The following is a 24,184-nucleotide window of genomic DNA, read 5'->3' as shown; positions in this document are numbered from 1 at the left end:
CGAAGAACTGCATAAGTAATTTAACTAGCAAAATATCATGCTACATCAACCACACGCACAATTTCATAAGTATTGAAACCAGTTGCATGCTACAACCTTCATACGTACATACTCAACAAATTGTGTGATCAGATTTAAATTATATTTCGATATTAATTCGCCAAGTGGGTACGCACAAGACACGCCTCTAGAAACAGCCTAGACTGATCCGGGGGTTTATTATGCTATGTATTTTATGATAACCAGGATAGCTGACTGAGTCCGCACCTAAGGGGACGGTTAGTGATAAAGAGAAAAATCCCCAAAGCAGCATAAACAATGGATGCATCCTGAACATAGATGGCTACCACGTAGGATAATTATGGTAGTCCTCTCCCGCAAACTCTGATGACTAGAGAAGTCGAGTCTTTTGCTCGTAACTGCCATTAATGATCTGTCAATCGGAGATTTCGTACCTTCTTGTCCTCTCTCCTGACGGGAGTCAGCGGTTCGAATGAGTACATCAGAGGTAGTTAACTGAAGACCCATTCTACATACTCTGGTCTTTTGACCCAACTGGAGCATATTGTCGGTGAAGGCAGAATCATCACTTATTTAGGTGATCTCAGCATTTTGTTATTTGCACTCATCGAGGTTGCCACAACCTACTCATCCAATCATCGCAACGTAAGAAGACATACTTGTCAAAAAGTACGGTCGTACATGTCATAAGTACGACTACGACGAGAGGGGGATGGTTTCACAAAAGAAACCCCAACAGATATTATCTGCAAAAGAAGTAATACAATACAATTTGGCAAGATAATTCTTGATATCATTTCAACAATATTTTGCGTATTTCATGATACAAGGTCGTCTCGGATCTCTCGTCCGATCAACAAAGTACTTAACATGTCGTGCATGTCTAAAAGTACGCTACACTGAAAAATGGAGGTGTGTAGGCTTCTCAAAAGGAACACCCAATACACAACTTCATAACGATCCAAAGAATATAGGAGTGCTCATTTGGCACAATTCATCCCTAAAAGTCATAATGCCACATCGAGTCATTCACACAAGGCACATCACTATCGATCATGCAACCAAAATTTATCTTAGTATCGACATGATTCGCACGACACGCGACACTAGATTGATAAATAAAGAATGGGTCCTTCAACAGAACCCCACTCACTCATAGGCTCATGCCCCTGATCGGGGTTATTCGAATTGGGTCGCAACTCGAATCGGGGTTATAAAATATTACTCCCAAGTGTGTGGACCTGGGAGGGCCCAAATGTGACCCCGCAATCCTGCGAGGCTTAAAACTTAACTTTGCAAAAGCTATGCAAATTTGAAGAGCACTAAGTTCGCAGAAGGAAACCCTCTTTTAAAGAACTGCAATGCACAAGTACAACTTCTAGTGTTTTGAAAACAAGTGAAATCAGGATAGGCACAAGACTACATTTATGTAGTTACATATTTACCATAAATGTGAGCATATGCAGGTTATAACATGACAACAAGCAACTCTCGACTTGTGATGCTGCACATCAAGGGAAAAGCACATAAGTAACACACGAGGTACCAAAACCATACATTGACCACTTAGATAGGCAAACACATAAGGTCATAAGTAATACATGAGACTCGAAGTCGTATCTCACTCAAAGGAAACGTGCAGGCAAAAATATATGTAAGCAAACAAGGGCATATGTATTTCAAAAAGTACGAAACCCCACCTCAAACTCATAAACAACTACGCAAAAGAATAAACGAAGAATGAAATTATACCTCGACCCATGAGCATGCAAACAAGAAAATACGCAATGCAGAAGTAATATAACTCTAAGCATGTCTAGCATGGGCATCTTAATTATTTCAACTTAATTAGGTTCATCTATTGCCCTTTGTGCGACTTTACCCTACCTCGTGAGGTTGCGTCGCTGCGAGCGTTTGGAAGTGTAGGCGATGCGGGGCTCAGGTCACGGGGCACGGGTGGAAATCCGTCGCGGAATTTGCAAGAAACCCAATGTTAGTATGAAAGTGACCAAAGAAGAGGCAGGGAGCAGGAGTGTTTCCCTGCTCGTCGATCGTCCGCCTTGCGCGAATAAGAGAGAGTGCCAGAGCACCCCTCTGCTAAAACAGGAAAAGATGGGAGGGAGATCGGCCCCGGCCAGGAAAACTAATAAGAGGCAGGGGTGGAGCCCTCTGCCAAGCAACACAGGAATAGCAGGGGAGCCTCGCCCCCTGCCGCGAGCCTAAAGAAACAGGGGCAGGGCCCCACCGTCGAAAACGAACAAGGGCAGGAGAGGAGGCCAGGCTCGACCCTCAGGCCAAGCCTGCCCTTGGTCTTCAAGGAGGCTACGAGGAGTGGTGGGCTCGGTTGTCAGGCTGAGCCCGACACTGGGTTGTAGGGTACCCAAATCAGGGAGGGAGACAGAGAGGGGCAGGGCACCACCCTTGCCGACAAGCCAAAGGCAACAGGGGCCTTGCGCCTGTCTGTCGGTGAAAGACACAAAGGGCAGGGGCGAAGCCCCTGCCGAGAAGGTAAAGGTAGCAGGGGCTTGGCCCCTACCAGTCTGCCGAAAAGAGGCGACAGGGCCATCGCCCTATCCGCCTGTCAGAGGAACCGAAGGTAGCAGGGGCTCGGCCCCTGCCGAGCTATCGAAAGAAGGCCCAGGTTGTCGAAGGGCGAGCGAAAAAGAAATCAGCAAGGGCAAAGCCCCTGCCAGACCAAGGGAAGGCATGGCGTTGCCCTGCCTGCCAGAAATCTCAGGCGACAGTGGTGGCGCTTCAGAAACGCAGAGGAGAGAGGGCGTGCGAGAAGAGGGGGGTGAGAGAGTCAAGGCAGAGGGGCAGCAACAGTGGTTGGTCACGACATCGGGGCTCCGGCGAGCTGCGCAGGACCGAGGGTGAGAACCCAAAAAGAATGAGCAATGGTCAGGGAGGGTGCAAGGAGATCGGCGATGTTGTCGCCGAATAGATCCAGAGAGAGGGGAGCAAAATGAGGGAACGAGAGAGAGAGATTGGGTTACCTGAGGGGGATGGCACGGTCGTCGGCAACGGCTTGCCGGAGGGGAGCTCGCAAGGAGAGGAGCGAGGCGGCACGGGGGAAGCCACCGGCATCGGGCCTCGGCAGGTTGACGAGAGAAGAGGGAGCGAGGGGAGGTGTCGGTCGAGGTTGTCGGCCGTAGGGAACGAGAAGGGAGGCGGTGCATCGATCCTCCCCTCCCGCAACGCTCTTAAAGAGCTTGAGGAGGGCGACATTCGGGGAAACCCTCAAGGGGTTTCCCCTATCCCGTCGAGGGAGTGGAGCGGCGTGGGCGAGGTACGGCGCACAGGGGAGATACGTCGGGTTTTTAAAAACCCTAACGAGAACGGGCCCGGGTCGGGTCGATTTTTTTTTTACGTGGGTTTTACAACTAATGGGCAAGAAAAAGGCCACAAGGGCCCAATCACAATAGCACACGAGAGCACAAAATATAAAATAATATTTTATTCACTCTTAAAATGCTTAAGACAAGCATTAAGAGAATGTGGGAAATAATCCACATATATATACAATAGGGAAGAGAGAGAGGCTAGCACAACTAGCCATTGGCCTAGTCCAATGGCTATAAAACTGGGACAAAACTGTCCCTAATGGGCAGTACCTATTACATATAAAAGAGAAAAAATTAAAAACTACATATAAATACCTATATTACAATCTATAAGAAATACACATATAGATATATATACGGTAACGTCCCGAAATTTTAACCCAAATTTTGAGATTTTTTTTTCATAACAGCAGAAACAAGTAATATTATGGGGTTAAGCATTTCGGAATATTACAGTGGAGGGCAAGTCAAAACGTTTATTCCATTTCACAATCAATGAATAATGAAATCAGAGTCTTAAAGACATAAAATGAACTCAAACTATCCCGGGAACAGTAAATCCAAAATCTCAATCGAAGCATCATCCCGCAGCGGCTCATAAATTCTACTCTTCACCTGAAAAATGGTAAATTATAGGAATTAGACTACACTCAATCTAAATAGGAAATATTGTAATTCTTCTTGCAAGTATATCATGTGTCAAGTATGTGATGTGGGTGCCGTGTATAATTTTCAGCATATACAGGATCAAATAAAGAAATTACACAACAACAGTAACATGTATATCATTTAACTAACAACCACAACATTAACATGGATAACATTTAGCTAACAAATACACATCAACAAGATTCAAATATCTCACATGTTACAATTTCTAAAATATGCTAAAAGTACAGAACTATATTCTGAAAGAGTTGTGAAGCTATAAATCTAAAAATTTTACTCAATGTGATACCTAAAATATTCTAATTAATGTTTATATTTTCTTATCCCGTGGGTACACGCGGGCCAAGGCAACCGTAATAGAAGAAAACATTCAGAGGTTTATTATTCATTGGTGTTTTATTAACACGAATATTCTATCTGAAATTGTAAATCCTAAGGGAGCGGTCAGTGACCAAGAGAACCTCCGAAAGGCCCAAAACCAAAACAGGATGCATCCTAACTTTTGCAGAAGAACATGGAGCTACCACCTAGGACACATTGGTAATTCGGGTCCCCTAACTCTGAGAACTAGTGACCAACGAGTTATTTTTGCTCGAAACACAAAACATATGTCCCCGGGGTTTTGTACTACCTACCCTCTCCAAGGTAAGCCTGAATCTGAGTGGGTTAATTTTTTCATTAATTTAAATTACCCAAAGTACAGGGGCATTTTCCCAAACTACCTCCTACTATCATAGTAGTAGGTCCCCAACCTTAGTCATTTTACCAAAGCATACACATCCCATTTTTTTTCATATTGATTGCACAAACCCACTCAGAGTGCTCTGGTACCTTTAAACCAGTCAAGCACGGATGCCCCAGTACCTTTAAACCAGTCAGGTTCACATTACCTCCATGTATTTATATATTATTCAATTTTTCACATTATTTTCGCTTATGATTTCAAGGGCTAATGTGACCCAACACGTAGTGCCGTGCACTATCAACTCTTACCAAGAACAAGTAGAGTATTGATCTGTTAAGTTAAAGAGCACATAGGGAAGGTTCAGGGATTCATGATTTGCAACCATATATACCATTTTCTCCAACACATTAACATTTAATGTTTCAGAATATGCGGTAATGTAATCATGAATCACACTCAACCAAGTTAAATAGGCATATAGATCATGGGTATCTACATATCAAAAGCATTTCTATAGCACAATCTAGCAGCATATGCATATGTATGAACCCAACACAGAGTACCATATGGTATTACATCAAACTCCAATGCAAAATTTCCAGCTAGCCAATTTCAGGAAAAAATATAACCCACAGTACTTCACAGTCACTATCATACGGTGAACCAAGTGATCGATCTGAAAATTTATCATACAGTACAGAGTTAAACGAACTGGTGCAACCTAATGCAAAACCCATAGTCAAGGTTGTTGTAATCAAGTGAAACCCCCCACTTGTCTAGGGTTCGGCTACGATGAAATCAATTCATATTGTTTTAAATAAATCAGTACTGCGAAAGCAAATCATAATGGTGCAATAAAATCAGTATTATGAAAGCAAATCATAATGGTGCAATAAAATCAGTATTGTGAAAGCAAATCATATTGTTGCAATAAAATCAGTGTTGTGAATACAGTTAATGACATCTAATCAGAATATAACAAGGTATGCTAGTCAGAATATGATAAGGTATGCTAATCAGAATCTAACAAGGTATGCTAATCATGTTATCTATTCAGCATATAACAAGGTATACACTTGACGTGAACTGATCAGAACCCTGTAAGACAAATCTAAGAGTGAGGCGACTGATCTGTACAACAATTTAGCAGTAGGGAAAATATGCTATTTGCTAAAGGGTTCCACCGCACTGTACAAGAGCTATTGTTTGAAAACCCCTACACAAGCTAAATCACAGTGCCAAGCAATATCACACTGCTAAAGCAACAAGACAGGAACAAAGTATGTTGTTGTGCATGTGCGTGTCTGAGTGCACGTGTGTAGGACACTTTGGTGTCCTGATATTGGCACAACCTTTCACAAGAAGTGTTTATTATCTAATGACTTGGCAAGACTGTCAACCCAGGCAGAAATTATTCAAGAACCCATAGAGGTGACTATGTCACATAGATATTATTGTATATATATATACCCTTTACGGATCCTAGATCCGAAATATGGATCCCAAGTGATCTTATTGTGGATCAAAGTAGAGTTTTAACTGGACCCAAATATTACCGATGTAAAATTGACATTGAAAATTAAGGATCTGATATCCAAGATCCAAATAAAGTAATGTGGATCCAAACATCGCCTAGGCTATTACAGATTCCCAATAAAGTGTTATAGGTCCAATATAGAAATTTTCTCATTAACATTTGATTTAAACTTCGCGGACCCGCTGAATTCATCCTGGATCCAATATCAAATATAACCATGATATTGAGGATCCAATATCATAGATCTGGTCCATTTGCCTAAAATTCATTAATGGTTATCCAATTAAAAATGTTCGTGATTCGATATCTAAGATATGAACATGATATCGAAGGTTCGAACTGGATATTAGGTACCCAATCATTGAAGATCCAAATAGGATTCCCGAGATCCAAATACGAATAACAATTATAAAAATAGCTTTGGACATAAATTGTGAGTTTATTTACCTAATAAAATTTCACGGGTATTACATATACAGATGAAATGTGTGTGTGTGTGTGACAAGCACTATATATTTTAACAATTACATCATGGAATCACTCCTAACTCGGGGCATCATATAGCTTTTTGGACCAAATGCATGGAATGCTGGGCAAAATATTCAACCATGGGCAGCATCATAGAGTTTGCAAGGGATTCCTCAAAATACATGGCTAGTTGATTCTAGAGGAGCTCACCATGTTACAGGTCACTCAAGCAAGCTCTCAAATATTAAACCTTATCAAGGAAATGGTAATATAGTTACATGTGATGGGAAACAGCATCCCATGACATGTATAAGAACTGCCATTATCCTTACTAGTCATGGATGTTTGTACCTGTTAAGATCTATGTCACAGGGATTCGGCCAGACAGGTGCTGCACCCGCGTCAACGCGACGCGAGTGCGGCACCCGGTGCGGTCAACCCGACCCTGGGTGTGGTCAATGCACCCAGGGTCATTTTGGTCTATTTTTGGATTTATTTTAAAAAAAAAATTGCCCTATCAAATGGGCTGCGGAATTTTTAAAAAAAAAATCTTGGGGGTGCGGGGGAGCTGCCCCCCTGGACCGCTGACCGCGCAGCGGGACCCGCGTCGGGGGGAACCCCCGACCCCCCTTCTATATATACATATATATACATATATATATATATATATATATATATATATATATATATATATATATATATATATTTCCACACCCCCGCACCCAAGGTTTTTGAAAGTGCCGCACCCGCACCCATGTGACATAGGTTAAGATATACGCATTGTATTATATACCTAAGTATACTAAGGTATACTTATGTGTATTTTTCTTTGTATTTCTTTTGTATTTTCTTTCTCATTGTAATTCCAAATATACTAAAGTACACTTGTTGTGATTTAAATTTTAGTAAAAAGATAGTTTAGGATAAGTATACATATTGTATACTTTTAGGGTAGCATAGGGATTTAATTTTTATTATTATTAGCCATTATTTAAGATGACTAAATTTTGTAATTTTATTTATTTATTAGTTTTCTTTTTGGTCAAATGAGATTGACCAACTAGGTCTCGGTGTTTTTAATAGCTAGTTTGGCTAGTCAAACTAGCCATTAGGATTTGTTTTAATAGCTGGTTTGAATCAAGGTTGCCAGACTAGGAAGCGGAAGCAAGAAGCGATAGGAATCGAAATGGAACACAAATAAAACTAAAATAAAAGTGACTTCTTAAATTTTATGATTTTTTAGTATAAGAATTAAATTTTTAACAAAATCTAAAAATGATGACTGCCAATTTAGAGAAAGCGCGTGGAAGTGAGTGAGAAGCGTGAGAGAAAACACATAAAAAACATGAAAAGTAGAGTGAGAGAACATATAAGAAGAATAGATGAAGCATGTGAAAAGCATAGAAGCGAGGGAGAATCAAGATGAGTATTGCGCTTCCGAAACGAGTTTCCGGGAAGCGGACTTCCCACCTATCTAATAAGCTTTCGGTAACTCTGGTTTGAATAGTCAAACTACCTATTAGGACTAGCTCTAACGGCTAGTTTGACTAGTCAAACTAGCCATTATGTCTTCCTCTATACATTGCCCATCCTTTTGTTGTGTAGGTGAGAGATGAAGGATATACATATAGAGTGAGTTTGAGTATTTTTATAGTGACGTTCATTTGTAATTTTTTATTTATTTGTTATTAATAAAAATTATTAATTTAATTATTGGTGTTCTTGTAGGTGTATAAATATATTGCTTCTTATCTTTAGTTAAATGAATTATGTTTATACTTTAGATCCTTTTTGTTTGTCTTTTAGTTGTCTCAGAATTTGTGCCACTTTGTGACATGAGGGTAGATCACCTTGATGTTCATGGCAATGGACTTGAGACCTTGTTTGGGTATGTACTTCATGAGGTGTCATTGATCAAGGTATGTATCTCATAGTTATTTTTAGGGTATTTTTCAAATCTTTTTTTTTATATTCTCATATATTGTGTGTGTTCTTTTGTTTAAAATTTATTTATAAAATATCTTATGCTCTTTTGATCTTATTTTTGTGTATGAGCTCATTGCTATTGATTTTTCATGAATGTCCATTTGGTGCCTATTGTGATTTTATAAATTAAAGCTTTTTTGAGATTCAAAATTGTTATTCTTTTGTTTTGGCCTATTTTAGGTGCATATGTGCTTTTGTGTGATTATTATCTTTTTATATATATATATATATATATATTGTGGTTTCTTGATAAGGATCTTATTTATGGTTTAATTTAGATGTGTGGTTTCTTTTCTTGATTGCTTCATGAATGTTTATGAAGAAAAGCAAGTCTTAGTATGAATGCATGGTTTATGTTATTATGGTTCTACAAAGAGTTATGTATCTACTATATGATAAGCTTTACATGGTTAATCTCTCGGGAAGTTTTATCCCCACTTTGAAAATTTTATAATATATTTCCTGTGATTTTAAAATATAAAAAGCACACATCCTCCTTATGCCATATGTTTGTATTTAGGCACTTTGAGTATTTATGAATCTTGAATTTAAAGTATATATGCATGAATCCTTTTCTTTTGTGTAATTAGTTCTTTCATGAGCATGTGTACTCTTGTGGGTGGTTCAAGGCATTTGATGCCTTGAAATTCTTTTGTGATCTAATATGTTTTTGTCACCGCATCCATATGAGATCTATGTGATCTTTTGAATGCATATCTTGTGGATATTGTTACTAATAAAATTGTTATATGAGTGCCCTTAGTGGATTTGTGAGTGACCTATTGCCCTTTAGGGGCTGTTGTACATGTGCTTTGGTGGCCTTGTACTATTGCTTCCTTGAAGGCTATTTCATTACATGTGAAAAATTCTCTTGTAAGGATTGATTATGATCTTTCTTTGTGAGCATTCTTGAATAATAAAATAATTATTTTTGCTTTGAGGGTAGTGTTTGCGTATGTTCTTGAGCTATTTACCTCTAGTGGCTTATTTGCATTGCTCGTGCACATTCTTCCTTGTCCTTTATGTGTTTTTGGCCTAGTGGGGTTGTGATTATCACTCTTGTCTATCTCCCTCTTGAATTGCCTTTGATTGCATAAGGTTTGTGACACTGATGAATGTCTTGTCTATAGCCACTCATGAAGATTTGAGTGATATGCTTGCCATCCTTTTTGCCATATGATTGCACCTTATTCATTTGAGGTTTCAAACTCCTTTTGTTAAATTCGATTAGAAAAAAATTGATTTTCAAATCAACTCTTATTTATAACCACGTTTTGGAAAGTGTTTTCCAAGGCTTTCTTGTGGCTTACTATACTAAGGTATACTTATATGTATTTTTCTTTGTATTTTTCTTTGTATTTCTTTTGTATTTTCTTTCTCATTGTAATTCAAAGTATACCTATTGTGATCTAGATTTTAGTAAAAGGATAGTTTAGGATAAGTATACATATTGTATACTTTTAAGGTAGAATAGGGATTTTATTTTTATTATTTTTAATCATTATTTAAGATGACTAAATTTTGTAATTTATGTATTTATTTACTTTTCTTTTTGGTCAAATGAGATAGAGCAACTAGCTGTTGGGGTTTGTAACAAGGATTTGCTTTAATGGCTAGTTCAAGTAGTGAAACTAGCCATTAGGGCTAGCTCTAATGTCTAGTCAAATTAACCATTATGTCTTCCTCTATATATTGCTCATCTTTTTGTTATATAGGTGAGGGAGGGTGCATATATATCTGGAGTGTGTTTGAGTGACTTTGTAGCGAGGTTTATTTGTAATTTTTTATTTATTTGTTATTGACAAAAACTATTAATTTTATTTCTTGTGTCCTTGTTGGTGTATAAATATGCGTCTTTGTATCTTTGGTTAAATGGATTATGTTTATGTTTTAGATCCCTTTTATTTGTCTTTTTGTTGTGTCTCAGGATCCACGCCACTTCATGATAGTACCTTCCTAATACTTTCCTTGCTCCCAACATTCGTCGTAATCTAATTTATGTGTCTCAATTAATAAATCAATCCAAGTGCGATGTTTTTTCTTCTCCTTCTGCTTCTGTGAAGTACCCTCTCACAAAAGAGATCCTCGCTGAAAGAGAAAGAGATGGAGGTCTTCATGTGATACACAAACCTTGGAGAAGTCCAGTTTATTGTTCAGGTATGAAGTTGACAGAGAATCAAGTTTTGGCATTGAAGACTTGGTCGTTGTAATTCGCCTCGTATTCTGCAACATTGTTTGTGGATGGTAAATTGAAAAGCTCTCGGCAACTAGATACAGACTTTATGTAAGAGTCATGCACTTCCCTTTGATTACTCCAATAAAAGAGTTTTGTTTCCCTCCGAGTTAATTCATTCCGATGTATGGGGGCCAACCCCAATTATGTGTCTAAATCTCGTTATTATGTTATTTTTGTTAATGATTTTACCAAATACACTTGGATCTATTTCAAGTTTTCCAAAGGTTTAAGGCCTATGTTGAGACACAATTCAGGCACAAGATTCTTCATTTCCGTAGTGATAATGGGGGTGAATATATGTTTATCGCTTTTGCTAATTAATTGCATGAGAATGGTATATTACGCAAGTTGTCTAGTTCGAAAATGTTACTACAAAATGGAGTGGTGGAGAGGAAGCATCGACATATAGTCAAGACTGCTTTTACCATGTTGATTGAGTCTAAGATCAAGAAGGATTTATGGCAGAAAGCCTTTCATTCAGTTGTTTATTGCATTAACCATGTCATTGTCCAATTTGAAAGGTAAATCGCCATATCTCCTATTGCTCAATAAGCACCTGGACTATTCCATCATGTGTGCCATTGGAAGCAAATGCTTTGTGAGTAATGACTCACTACATACAAGCTGTCACCTAAAGCGCAAGAGTGCTTGTTTGTGTCAGAAAGAAGTTTTTCATTTGTAATCATACGAAAGGAAGCTCCTGATTCAAAAAGCCAAGAATGCATAGTGGGAGGAGAAGATGTAGAGACCATGACGCCCATCAAGATAAAAGGACTCTTGAGAAGTGGTTGGAGTGTCTCCGCCAATTGAAACAAAGTAAAAAATCCCATATTATTGGAGCCGCCATCAGGATCTACTCTTTTGTCCTTCTTGGGAAGGAACAGAAGAAGCCATATTTTCATCTTTTTTTGTCAATCTAGGGTAATAAGCCTTGATTAAAGCTAGCTCGAGCTCGGCTCATTTAAGCTCGGTATGAGCTTGTCCATGAACATAAATGAGCCGAGATTGAACACAAGTCCATGCTCGGTGTGCATAAACGAGCCGAGCTTGATCAACTCCTTGAACTCGATTAGGCTCAAATATATATATATATATATATATATATATATATATATATATATACATATATATATATAATGTGTTTCCAATTAAATTAATAAGAGTTTATGTTAGCTCACTGGGTAGGGCATTAGCCTTTTCTGTAGTAGGTGCTGAGATCGAATTTCTCGCGAAACTTTTTGGTCGTTGGACGCTAATATAGTGGTTTTAGTATTTGTATATTTTTTTGGGTCAAAGTAAACAAAAAGCATGGTTTGGCGCAGTGGTGAGTCGTTTGTGCAGTGATTGGGGAGGTCGGGGATCAAACCCCACCATCTCCATGTATATATCTTTTTAGAATGTTGTTCAAGCTCGGCCAAGCCTGAATAATGTCGTTGAAGCTCGGGTCCGAGCTCGAGCCAAGCTTGAACAAGGGCATTTTGAAACCAGCATAGTTCAAACAGCCCAGGCTCGGATCGAACCCGGCTCGTGTGCATCCCCAGCCTTGATGTGCCCCCGTTTTCTACAAAATGACACAATCTTCTTCTTCCCATCACTATCATACAATTGTTTCTCAAAGTGTTGAGGCTTGTGGGCTTTCACATTAGAGCCAAGCTTAGATACAGCCAACATGGTGTCTTTGTAATCCTTAGGCTCTACCATAAATTTGAGCCTAGCTTCTTCCATACATATCTCAGCAAGAACATCATGCAAAAAAGGGATCTCGAGTCGATGTAACACGGACATGCTTAAACTCAGTCCCTAATCCCTTTATAAATTGAAAAAATTGTTCTTTAAAGATTTGCTTCTTCCTTTGGAGAGCATCATTTGGAGTCTCCCAAATAGTTTCCATTTTGGTCATTTGATCACAAAATCTTTTAAGAGTACCACAGTACTCTCACCTTGCTTATAGCTGTAAATACAATCTCTAAGTTCCCACTTGCGACCATCATCCTTTTGAGTACAAGTTTGCTTGATAAAGATGCATGCCTCATATGTTCTCTCAAATTCAAGGATGTTGACACAAGTGTCTTCATTCATACTAATAAACCATGAAATAACTTTGGCATGACCAACCTCTCATTCTTTCATGACCTTACAGTACTCGTTCATAACTTTCTCATTTTCTCCATCTTTTAGAAGTTCTTCCACACCATCTTTATTCTTTTTTACAATGACAAGTTGTGGCTCCAGGTGGATTCATCCATATAGTGCCATAATTCTTTCCCCATAACAAACCTCTCCATAGTCATTGCCCACATATTGTACTTGTTTCCACCAAACTTAATGGGAACGATGGCAACAACTTCCTTGTCAACCATGAGAATAGAGAAGAGAGAAAGATGAAGAATGTGAAAGAAATGAAGGATGAAGGAAACATGAACAAACACATGATCTCCGCGAGCACACAAGCACCTCGAGTACGTGGTCACCACAGGCACGAACCAAATCTCCAAGGATCAAGAGCCAAAGGCTCTGATACCATGTAATGAAATGGGAACAAGAATAGCAAGAACACAAACCCACAAAGGAGCAAACTTCACAAGCCAACAAAGGCAATAAACAAGCCACTAAGGGCATTCACACACAAAAATAATAATTTTTATTAATGATAAAATGCACAAAATATGCATGGTTTACAAGGTGGGACCCATTTGTGTACAAGAGATGAGAGCTTAGTTAGCCGCTAGACCATCCCAATGACTAAAAAGTTCTTATGGGCAATACAAGATACAAAAAAGAGAAAAATAAAAACAAAAAAATAATACATATTGAACCTAACATACATTCTAAACTTAGTGTGTGTGTATGTATGTATATATATATATATATATGAGAGAGGAAGAGAGAGATCATCACGAAGCCTTATCTATATGCCCGCTTAACCGGTCCTATTTATCCAGTCATTTCTGTTACAAATTAGCATCAAGTTAGTTTAGTTTATGATTGGTTATCATTCTTCATTACTTTTTTTCCTATTTCTCCTATTATAGTCAGGTTCTTTTGGTTGGTCACATGGCTATCTATTTTCTGCCTCTATAACAGATGATTATAGAGCTCTAGTGATGGAGCATATAGGGACAGAGCTTTTTTCCTTAAGTTTTTTTTGCATAAAGCCATATTGTTCAGATTATCCAAAAACTCAAGTTGCAACATTGTTCAGAGGAAACACATGGCTCATATTTCTTAAGAACCAAATTTTCCACCACCTTGCAAAAGTAAACAGGTTCAAATAGAATGCAGAAAACATGAAAAGAAGAATCCAGACACAAAAAAATATCTTTCCAGTGCTCAGTAAGAAGGGCTTGGAGACACTAGGGTTCAAGATACCAACCTCAAGATGATAAGCTCTTTCACTCCACTCCAAAATATTATGACTTTGTGCATCAACCCAATCTCGGATAAGTGGATAAGCAGTTGTGAAGACCTGCATCATATAAGCTGACTGAGAATTGGCAGCCACGCATTTGTCAGCCCTCTCTTAAAAATCAAAGTTCTAATTACCACAAAAAGAATGGAAAGAACTGACATTTGTAGTAAATATATGCATGGTGGGCATAATAATAACCATTACCTATGCCAAAACAGGATTGTAAAGTAGCCATTCCATTTTCTACCTCACATGCAAAGCAATACAGCACATAATTATAGACTGCTGAAAAATATTTTAGCAAGCAAGCCATAAGTATGGCCTAGCATACTTCTTCAATAGATAAAAGTCAGTTCATTGTTTTCTTCAATGCTGTAAAAGCATAGTAAGGCACACAAAAATAGATTTTAAAATTGAGTAAAAATTTTATATCAAGAGTAAATCTATTTTAAAAAAATTGTAATTTTGTCACAACTAAGGGGAAAAACACGTCCAAGCAATAAAAATACAATATCAAGTAAGCCTAATTATGAAAAATAGAACAAGAATGAACATGAAATAATTAGCAAACAATTCATAACATCACAAATCAAAAGAAAAAAAAACACAACTGGCATGTAATAAAAAACATTAGTAACATCTATCAAAAGGGTCAAAAGATTAAAACATTTAAAAATGAAAATATTAAATAAGGTAATAAGCCACAAAATAATAATGTAAATTAAGCACCAACATCATATATTAACTTCAAGAGTATAATAAAGCTTCAACAAGTATTAGACTACATTAAAGGGAAAAACAAGTTTCTCAACAACTCAATCACTTTCACTGATCACAATAAATGCAAAAATAAAATAATTGGACTTTTCCTAATATCATTTCCTTTCTCTCTGTCTCATTTGTATTGTCTTACATATTCTTGATAATAAGTTAACAGAAGATTTTCTTTACCATTTATGATTAGGTTGAATAGACCTTAATAAAAGTTTATTTACATAAAAAAGAAGTCATGAATTATCTAAAAATTTTCAAACAAAATATATCACAGTGGTAGCATCCTAGATATGTATGAAAATCCCATTTTTCCAATAAGGTGGATCTTCTCATATGGACCTATGATAGAATAATTTATTGCACTGCATCGTATGAGATGACATGATTTTTAGGACAAATGTTTCTTTAATTACAACATCAGATAGAACTTAGCAGAGTTGTTTACATCTAGTCACATGTGAGCGTTTACATACATTGTTTAGGCATGCAGGTAAAAGAACTATTGATTTATGTCCATGTCCCAATTGTCAAAGGCAAATAAACCAAGCATAAGGAATGTCAGTCCAATCTTTAACTTCAATAGGGCCACACTAACCAATGCACATGAAGTGGCATATCAAGTATTTGTTATACCAGAACAGTATTTTGCTCATTTTAGGAAATAGGAACTATCAGCAGAAGGGATATTTTTATCATTTCCCTCTGGTCGCCCATGGCAGGTTTGCAGTTTTATGTAACAGTTGTTTAGTAATGGAATGTCCTATAGTATTGTTACATTTTCATCCTGTTATTTAATACCCTCTTAGTGTTAACACTAATTAACGAAAATCCTCAAGTGCCACGACCTGTCAAGGAAATCAGGGGTCACAAATTGCCACAGCATAGTGTAATGAAATATGCGGAAAAGCAAAGAGTGCATTAAGCACTTACAACATCCACTAATGAACAAACAAAAGGGCAAACACCCAAACCCACAAGAGACAACACAACATAAAAATATAAATGTCTCTTATTGAAAAGAGAGAGAGCTCTCAAGAGTGAAGAATACAAGAGGGGTTCACCCCTATTTATACACAAAAGAAGGAGAGGAGGAGTGGCCTTATGGCCTTAAAAGAAGAGCCACCTAGGGGCTCCCATGGAGTCGTTGGGAGCCCCCAACGGTCACAAATGTGACCGTTGGGGGCCCCATCGACTCCATGGTGGGGCCCCTTTTAGGTGGGCAAAAATACAAAAATAAAAAGTAAAAAGAAAAAAAAGAATTTACAAAAAATAAAGAAAAGAAAAACAAGTACCCCTATCGGGTACTTGTGAAATGACTAAAATACCCCTATCGGGTATTTTAGATAATACATATATATATATATATATATGTATATAAACATATACATATATATGAATTACATATATTTTAACACATAGTCTCTTCTGTAACGTGGTTACACAACATTTTCAGTGTTGAATGCCACTGAACAGAATTTGTAAAGAAATATCCAAACAAATAATCTCACCATCTAGGTGAAACAAATTGAGGGGGAATATACCATCATAAACTTTTGACTAATTGCTTCTTCAAAAGATCTGATGACCAAATTTACCAAGATTGATAGGGAACACTACCATAGACCATCAAGGTGCTGCAATTTTACTATACAAGGATCATAAGTGGAATGTTAAGCACATTAATTGCTCTTGATAAAAGTGGAACTTACAGCAGATGTTTCCCCACCAAACTAAATGGCGGTGGAAATTTTGAATCAACTTTCCTTAAGTTGTCCAATTAACCATTAATACAATTCTCGAGGGTGAATATGAGTTAGCAAATCTGTCTAAGCAACCTAGACTATCAAATCCATAAGAGTCCACGCAACATGAAGGGCTTTCACTACACCAACGTTCAAATTGAAAGTGTTCAACCTAGAAGCTTAGATGTGATCAGTCATTTCCTGTGCCAACATGATGCACTCCAACAAGGATCTCCCCTTAATATATGCAAATGTTTTCAAGAAACAAATAAGCAAAAATAACTCATCTAGTCCTTCCTCTAATTATTTTCAATGATTTCAGGACTTTAGAGATGAAAGAGATCACACATCAAAGTTTCTAACTCTCAAGTATGGAACTTACCACTATTTAAACTGCATCTAGAAGCTTTACAATGAGCATATCTCCTAATCTAAATTGAGTCCATTAATCAATAGACAACAAGTGAAACTTTTGTTATTCTAACAATAATTGAACTTGTAAGAAGAGAAGTGCAATTTATTCATCTTAAACAAGTTATTCCCCCCTTCTCTTCCATTTAACCGCTCCATGAATTCACCATTTAGCAATTACAAAAAGTCCCATTTCGTATGAAAATGGGCCTCATTACCAAGGGTGGTGATTCTGATGAAATGAACACCTACACAGAAAAACAGTGATTCCTCCATAGTAAAATATATTTTGTAGAATGGGAACTCGTTTTCCCAAGGTTTGATGTCAGCCAGCCAATTGATCCATTCCTTCTACCTTTTCCCATATGTGCAAGGAGTTTCTCTATTTCCACTAAATTCCCAATGAATTAAGAAGCCAAATATCATTCTTCAGTGTGTTTTGCACTTCAACCACATTTCATTGCTCACCTGAATCCTCCATTTCCCCCAGCATTTCTCAAAACAAAAGATCTACTTAGAAATTACAAGGGACAGATTCAATGGAGATGAGAACATGATTAAAGGTCATTCCAGGTGTCAATAGACCATAAACTGAATAAAGTCAACATTCCTGGAAGAGACAAGCGACTTGTTTTGAGGCAAGAATCTATCTGGCTGTTAGATAGGGGTGCAAATAAGTCAGATTTGGTTCGGATCTTGTCAGATCTGAATCAGATCCAATAAGCTATGGTTGAATCCAAATCTGAAATACACGTGATAATACTGCATCCGGAAAAAAAGAACAAAAACAAGCTATTTACATGTAAAAATGCAACCGGATCAGATTTTGATTCGGATCAATTCAAGATCCAACTTATAATTCCAACCCGAATCTGAAAGTAATCCGATTGGACAGATACGAATCTGATCCAAATGCACCTTCAGGGTATGTTTGATGCGCCATTCCCAGCGTAATTCGGACAAAAATCTCGCTGGGAATGGCGATTTTCAACAAAAGTTGGACGCGGCGGACGGCGTTCCGCGCGTCCGCCGCGTTCGTATACACATGAACTTTTTGTTCCACCCCCCTGTTACATAACAGGGACGAAGGGAACGTTCATTTCGTCTCGACGGGCGTGCCTCTTTGAGCCCCATGCCTTACGCAACCCTCTCGCTATCTCCTCCACGAAGCTCAGGGGGCATCGCGCTCTCCCGGAGGCCCATTGACTTGTAGTACACCTCTTCGCCGTGGTTCCCGGTCATGTTGGAGACCTGCGAGAACGAGAGGGATCCGACGGAGTTGATGAGCTTATCAGTGGAGACATCCGGCAACGACAGGCGAGCGTCGGCGTCGTAGATGACGATCTGATTGGGGATGCCAAAGATCTCGCTCTCCGGCGGAATTCGAAGCTCGGAGACCGCCTGTAGCAAGGAGATCCTATTGTGGAGCCGCTCGATGGCCTCCAGCGGGTCGATCACGTGGGCGTCAGGGTTCCTCGTGGCGAATTTGCGCAGCTGGTTCTGACATTCATCGTCGTAGATCTTATGGATGATGCAGTCGAAGGGCCCCTGCTCCACCAACATAAATCCACAATTCAGACAAAAACTCATCGTTCATCGCTTCACCCACCATCTCCGTTTGCTCCACCAACCGAGCACTGATCTGTATGAAAAAGATGTTTGAACGATGCGTGACATGTGTTTGATGTAATGGTTTTGCAAGATGTTATATTTTATGTTGTCATTGTTTATCAACAACAACAACAACTACGCCTTCATCCCAAAACAATTGGGGTAAGCGATATGAACCAAAAAAAAAAATCATTCTGGGTCTTCCACATGAATCCTTCTCCTCCAATCATTTCTATCTAATGCCATGTCCTCGGTGAGGTTCAAAGCATTTAAATCCTTTCCTATTATCTTCATCCAAGTCCTCTTAGGCCTACCCCGACCTCTTTTAACTAATATATTTTCCCATTTCTCCATCCTTCTAACTGGAGAATCATTAGGCCTTCGCCGAATATGTCCAAACCACCGTAAACGATTCTCTCTCATCTTATTTTCAATGGATGCAACGCCTACCTTCTTACGTATCTCCTCGTTTCGAATCTTATTTTTTATTGTATTTCAACGCATCCATCTAAGCATACGCATCTCAGCTACACAAATTTTTTGAATATGATGTCTCTTGGCAGCCCAACATTCTGTACCATATAGTAAAGCGGGCCTAATTGTCGTCCTATAAAACTTTCCCTTCAACCGCAATGGCATTCTACAATCGCACAACACTCCAGTTGCATTTTTCCATTTCATCCACCCAACCTTTATCCTATGATTTACATCTCCATCAATTTCTCTATACTTTTGAATGATAGATTCCAAATATTTGAAACAGTCATCCACCGGTATTTCTTGCTCACCAAGCTTCACTACACTCCCATTACTACTTCATTGCTTACTAAACCGACATTCCATATATTTTGTCTTACTCTTACTCAACTTAAAACCTCTTGCTTCCAATGTTTGTCTCCATAATTCTAACTTAGCATTAACCTCAGCTCTAGACTCATCAATCAAAACAATATCATCAGCAAACAACATACACCATGACACATTTTCTTGAATTGATCTCGTAAGCTCATCCATCACTATAGCAAATAGGAAAGGGCTTAATGCAGATCTTTGATGTAACCCAACCGTTATAGGAAAATTGGTTGTCACCCCTCCACAAGTGCGGACATTGGTTACTACGCCTTCGTACATATCTTTAATTATACTAATGTACTTGAGAGAAACACCTTTCTTCATCATTGTCCACCAGAGAACATCCCTAGGTACTCTATCGTATGCCTTCTCCAAATCAATAAAAACCATATGCAAATCTTTGTTCCTCTCTCCATATCTCTCAATAAGTTGTCTAAGAAGATGTATAGCTTCCATAGTTTATCTTCAAGCCATAAAACCAAATTGATTCTCCGATATCATGACAAGCTTCCTCAACCTATACTCAATCACCCTCTCCCAAAGTTTCATAGCATGACTCATGAGTTTTATCCCACGATAGTTTGTGCAATCTTGTATATCACCTTTATTCTTATATAGAGGCACCAAAGTACTTTTCCTCCACTCATTAGGCATCTTATTTGTCCGCCAAATCTTGTTAAAAAGATTTATCAACCATTCTAAACCTTTCTCACCCAAGCATTTCCAAGCCTCGATAGGTATACCATCTGGGCCAACTGCCCTTCTTGATTTCATTTTCTTTAAAGCCTCTGCAATTTTTTTCTTTTGAATCTTGTGCATGAAGTCATGATTCATCTCATGAAAAGGAATGGAGAAGTCTCCAAGATCCTGAGCATGACTTTCATTAAATAGCTTATTAAAATAATCTTTTCACCTCTCCTTAATCTCCTCATCTTTGACTATAACCCTTTTGTGTTTCATCTTTGATACATCTAACCATACCTAGATCCCTCGATTTCCTATCTCCCATCTTTGCAAGCCTATAAATATCCTTCTCGCCCTCTTTGGTATCCAACTTGTCATAAACCTCCCTATATACCTTATCTCTCGCGTTTCAAACTACCTTTTTAGCTTTCTTCTTTGCTATTATATACTTCTCCAAATTCTCATTATCACGACTCTTACTTAGATTGTTATAACACTCTCTTTTAACTTTAATAGCTAATTTGACATCCTCGTTCCACCATGATGTATCCTTACCTAGCGGTGCACCGCCTTTAGACTCACTCAATACCTCATTGGTCACCTTTCTAATGACACCTGCTATCTTATTCCACATTGATTTTGAATCATCTTCGAGACACCAATCAGCTTTCTTAACTACCTGCTCTACAAACATTCCTTGTTTAGCTCCTTTCAGTGCCCACCACTTAATTCTAGGATCTATCTTATGTCTATCCCTTTTGTGGTATTTTCTAATTCTAAGATCTAAAATTAATACTCTATGTTATGTAGCTACACTTTCTCCAGGTATAACCTTACAATCGATGCAACAACCCATATCTCTCTTTCTAAGTAGCAAAAAATTTATCTGACTCGTATTAACCCCACTTTTAAATGTTACTAGGTGAGACTCCATCTTCCTAAACCAAGTGTTTGCTAAGATCATATCATAGGACAAACTAACAACAACAACAATTGCCCACCACTTAATTCTAGGATCTATCTTGTCTCGCCCTCTTTGCTGCCACTGTTGATCAATAAGTTCAAATTGAGGTCGCAGTTTTTTGTCAATGTAAAGTTCCACTTCAATCGTTTGTTGTAATGTCTACAAGAGATGGTAACCCATGTAATGGCCATAGCAAAACTCCATTTAGAACACCTCAACAAATGAAACTTTGATTCTATTTGGAATGCTAGATATTATAAAAGAAAATGGAATCATTTTTGTGAAATGATCATTATGTGTCTAGCTTAGTCTTTTCTCTTATTCATGTAAAACCTATTTCATAAAAAAAATGCTCCTGTATAAGATGCAGGTATGATTGTCTCACCTTTATATTGTCTAGTGTACCATATCACACACTTACCGAAAGAATGAAGGGTACTAATGAAATTGACCTTAGTCATAAACGTCTTTGGATTTTCTAGGGCATGCTAAATGCTATGTCACACGGACTCGGCTAGGGAGGCGCCGCACCCGAGTCGACACGCCCCGACAGGGTGTGGACACGGGTGCGGACACGGGTGTGGCTTCGGACACGGCCTGGACTCGGTCAACGCCGAGTCGGACTTGGTCAATGAGTCGAGGCTGAGTCCGTCCTTTTTTGGACTCGGTCAACGTTGACTGAGTCCAAAAAATTATCCATTTTTAAGGTAAAAAACAAAAAAAATGATATTTTTATATATATTTTTTTAAAACATATATATAGCATGAGTCTCAAACATAAGCCCCAGAAAAAAAAAATTCCGAGGGGCGCTGCCCCCTACGGCCCCCCGCCAGGGGCGGCTCTTCCTGGATCCCCGCCTGTTGATCGCGCAGCGGGACCCGCGTCGGGGGGAGCCCCCGGACCCCCCTTTCTGCAAGGGCAAAAGTACAATTTGCAAAGTTTATAAAAACACTCATGCTGGTGCCAAACTTTAGAGGACAATATCCACATATATGCACACAGGATATTATATATATATATATAGCCGAGTCCCCGTGTCCAAAATTTTTAAAATTGCGCCGCACCCGTGTCGGACCCGCACACGCACCCACGTGACATAGGCTAAATGTTTATTCATCTCGATAGTATGCTCTTTGCATGATTATTCTATTTAGAATGATAATTTCCCAGAAAACAAAAGGGAAGAATGAGAAATCACAACCATGGTAAATGTCTCATTTTCATGCAAATGCCCATTTCTTGGAGAATTTTCAACTGCCACATGTTATGTACTTGTAAAAATGGTTGTCATTATCATTATACTCATTGAAACTTGGATTGTTTGTATTAGAATGTGGAATATGGATCCGATAAAGGATCCATATCCATTCACGAGTTTTGCTTTAATTGTATTATATTGTAACATGTGTTACTTATAAGGGGCACTTTTGTCCTTGTAAAAAATCATTGTAACCCTATTAAGACTAATGAAGCACTAGTGCAGCAACTAAGAAAGTTTAAAGCTGCCGATTTCTCAAGAAGAGCTCTCTCTCTCTCTCTCTCTCTCTCTCTCTCTCTCTCTCTCTCACGTGTTTTCTCATGGTATCAGAGCACGCTGTATTTCTGGGCGAAAAAGGACTTTCCTCAGGAACGTGAAAAGCCAAGATCTGCTGCAACAAAAGTCGAGTTCTTCTCATTCCTTTCAGAACTCGTGAATCTGGCGAGTTCTCCTCGTTCCTTTCAGAACTCGTGAATTGGTCTTCTTCAGCGACATGATTTAGTTCACGTGAATCAGGTTCCAACTTCCTATTCCCCTATTCCTTTTCTGTCATCGTCGGTCACATGATTTGTCCCCTTCACCTTTTCCTTTTTCAGCAACGAATAACTATCTATATTGCAGATTTGCAATACATTAAGATTTGTTGTCTGTGTTCCAACTAATCTGAAATAAATTCAGATTTTCACTCGTTTACTGTGTTACACCCTGTTTCACGCACAACAGTTTTTTTTTCCTTTATAGTTCTTCTTATTACTCGTGACTTCATCTTCTTTTCTTGATTCACACAGAGCAACTGCAGGTCACTTCTTCTTCATTCATTCACAGTTTACACAAAAGGCTGAGTTCATCTTCTTTTCCTAATTCACACACAGCAATTGCTGTAGTTTTTCTTATTACTCGTGACTTCATCTTCTTTTCTTGATTCACACACAGCAACTGCAGGTCACTTCTTCTTCTTCATTCATTCACAGTTTACACAAAAGGCTGAGTTCATCTTCTTTTCCTAATTCACACACAGCAACTGTTGTAGTTTTTCTTATTACTCGTGACTTCATCTTCTTTCCTTGATTCACACACAGCAACTGCAGTTCATTTCTTCTGGTACCAATTTATGTCATTGATCATAAGCTGCATCATTTTATGATAGCAGTCCAGATTGTTTCTGTCATAAGCTGCGTCACTTTATTCTTTGTTTTTCAGCCACATTTCTGTCATAAGCCTACAAGTGGATGCTTCAGGCAATTCTGGTCTTTCCTTCAATTTCCTGGGGCAGCAAGTTTCGGAAAAACTGAATACAAATAACTATTTGACTTGGAAAAGGCAGATTACCCCTTTTATTCGCAGTCAAGATCTTTCAGGTCACTTGGATGGCTCCACTCAAATGCCTCCGGAATTTGTCACAACCGAAGCAAAAGGGGATGGAGAAATGTCAAGCACCATTTGCAATCCTGTATTTATTGCTTGGATGAAACGTGATCATGCTCTCGTCGCGTATATCACTTCCACATTGTCGCAAGAAGTTTTGGTTTCTA

The 24,184-nt window shown here is 38.5% G+C and overlaps 1 protein-coding gene across 2 annotated transcripts in view; it reads right to left on the bottom strand.

Moving 5' to 3' along the window:
* The window catches only part of LOC149842698 (DNA topoisomerase 4 subunit B (DUF810)), a 225,630-nt gene that overhangs the window by 115,998 nt on the left and 85,448 nt on the right, over positions 1 to 24,184 (bottom strand). For both annotated transcript variants that reach the window (XM_089999370.1, XM_089999371.1), the window contains one exon: positions 14,320 to 14,412. In XM_089999370.1, the coding sequence (XP_089855496.1) occupies positions 14,320 to 14,412 (93 nt within the window). The remainder of the gene's footprint in view (positions 1 to 14,319; positions 14,413 to 24,184) is intronic.

This window comes from Nuphar pumila, chromosome 3 (assembly GCF_984573655.1).
Source record: "Nuphar pumila chromosome 3, dmNupPumi1.hap1.1, whole genome shotgun sequence".
In the NCBI taxonomy this organism is placed as follows: Eukaryota; Viridiplantae; Streptophyta; class Magnoliopsida; order Nymphaeales; family Nymphaeaceae; genus Nuphar; species Nuphar pumila.
Note: the sequence above shows the minus strand (reverse complement) of the source record. Positions and strands in the feature narration are given on the sequence as shown.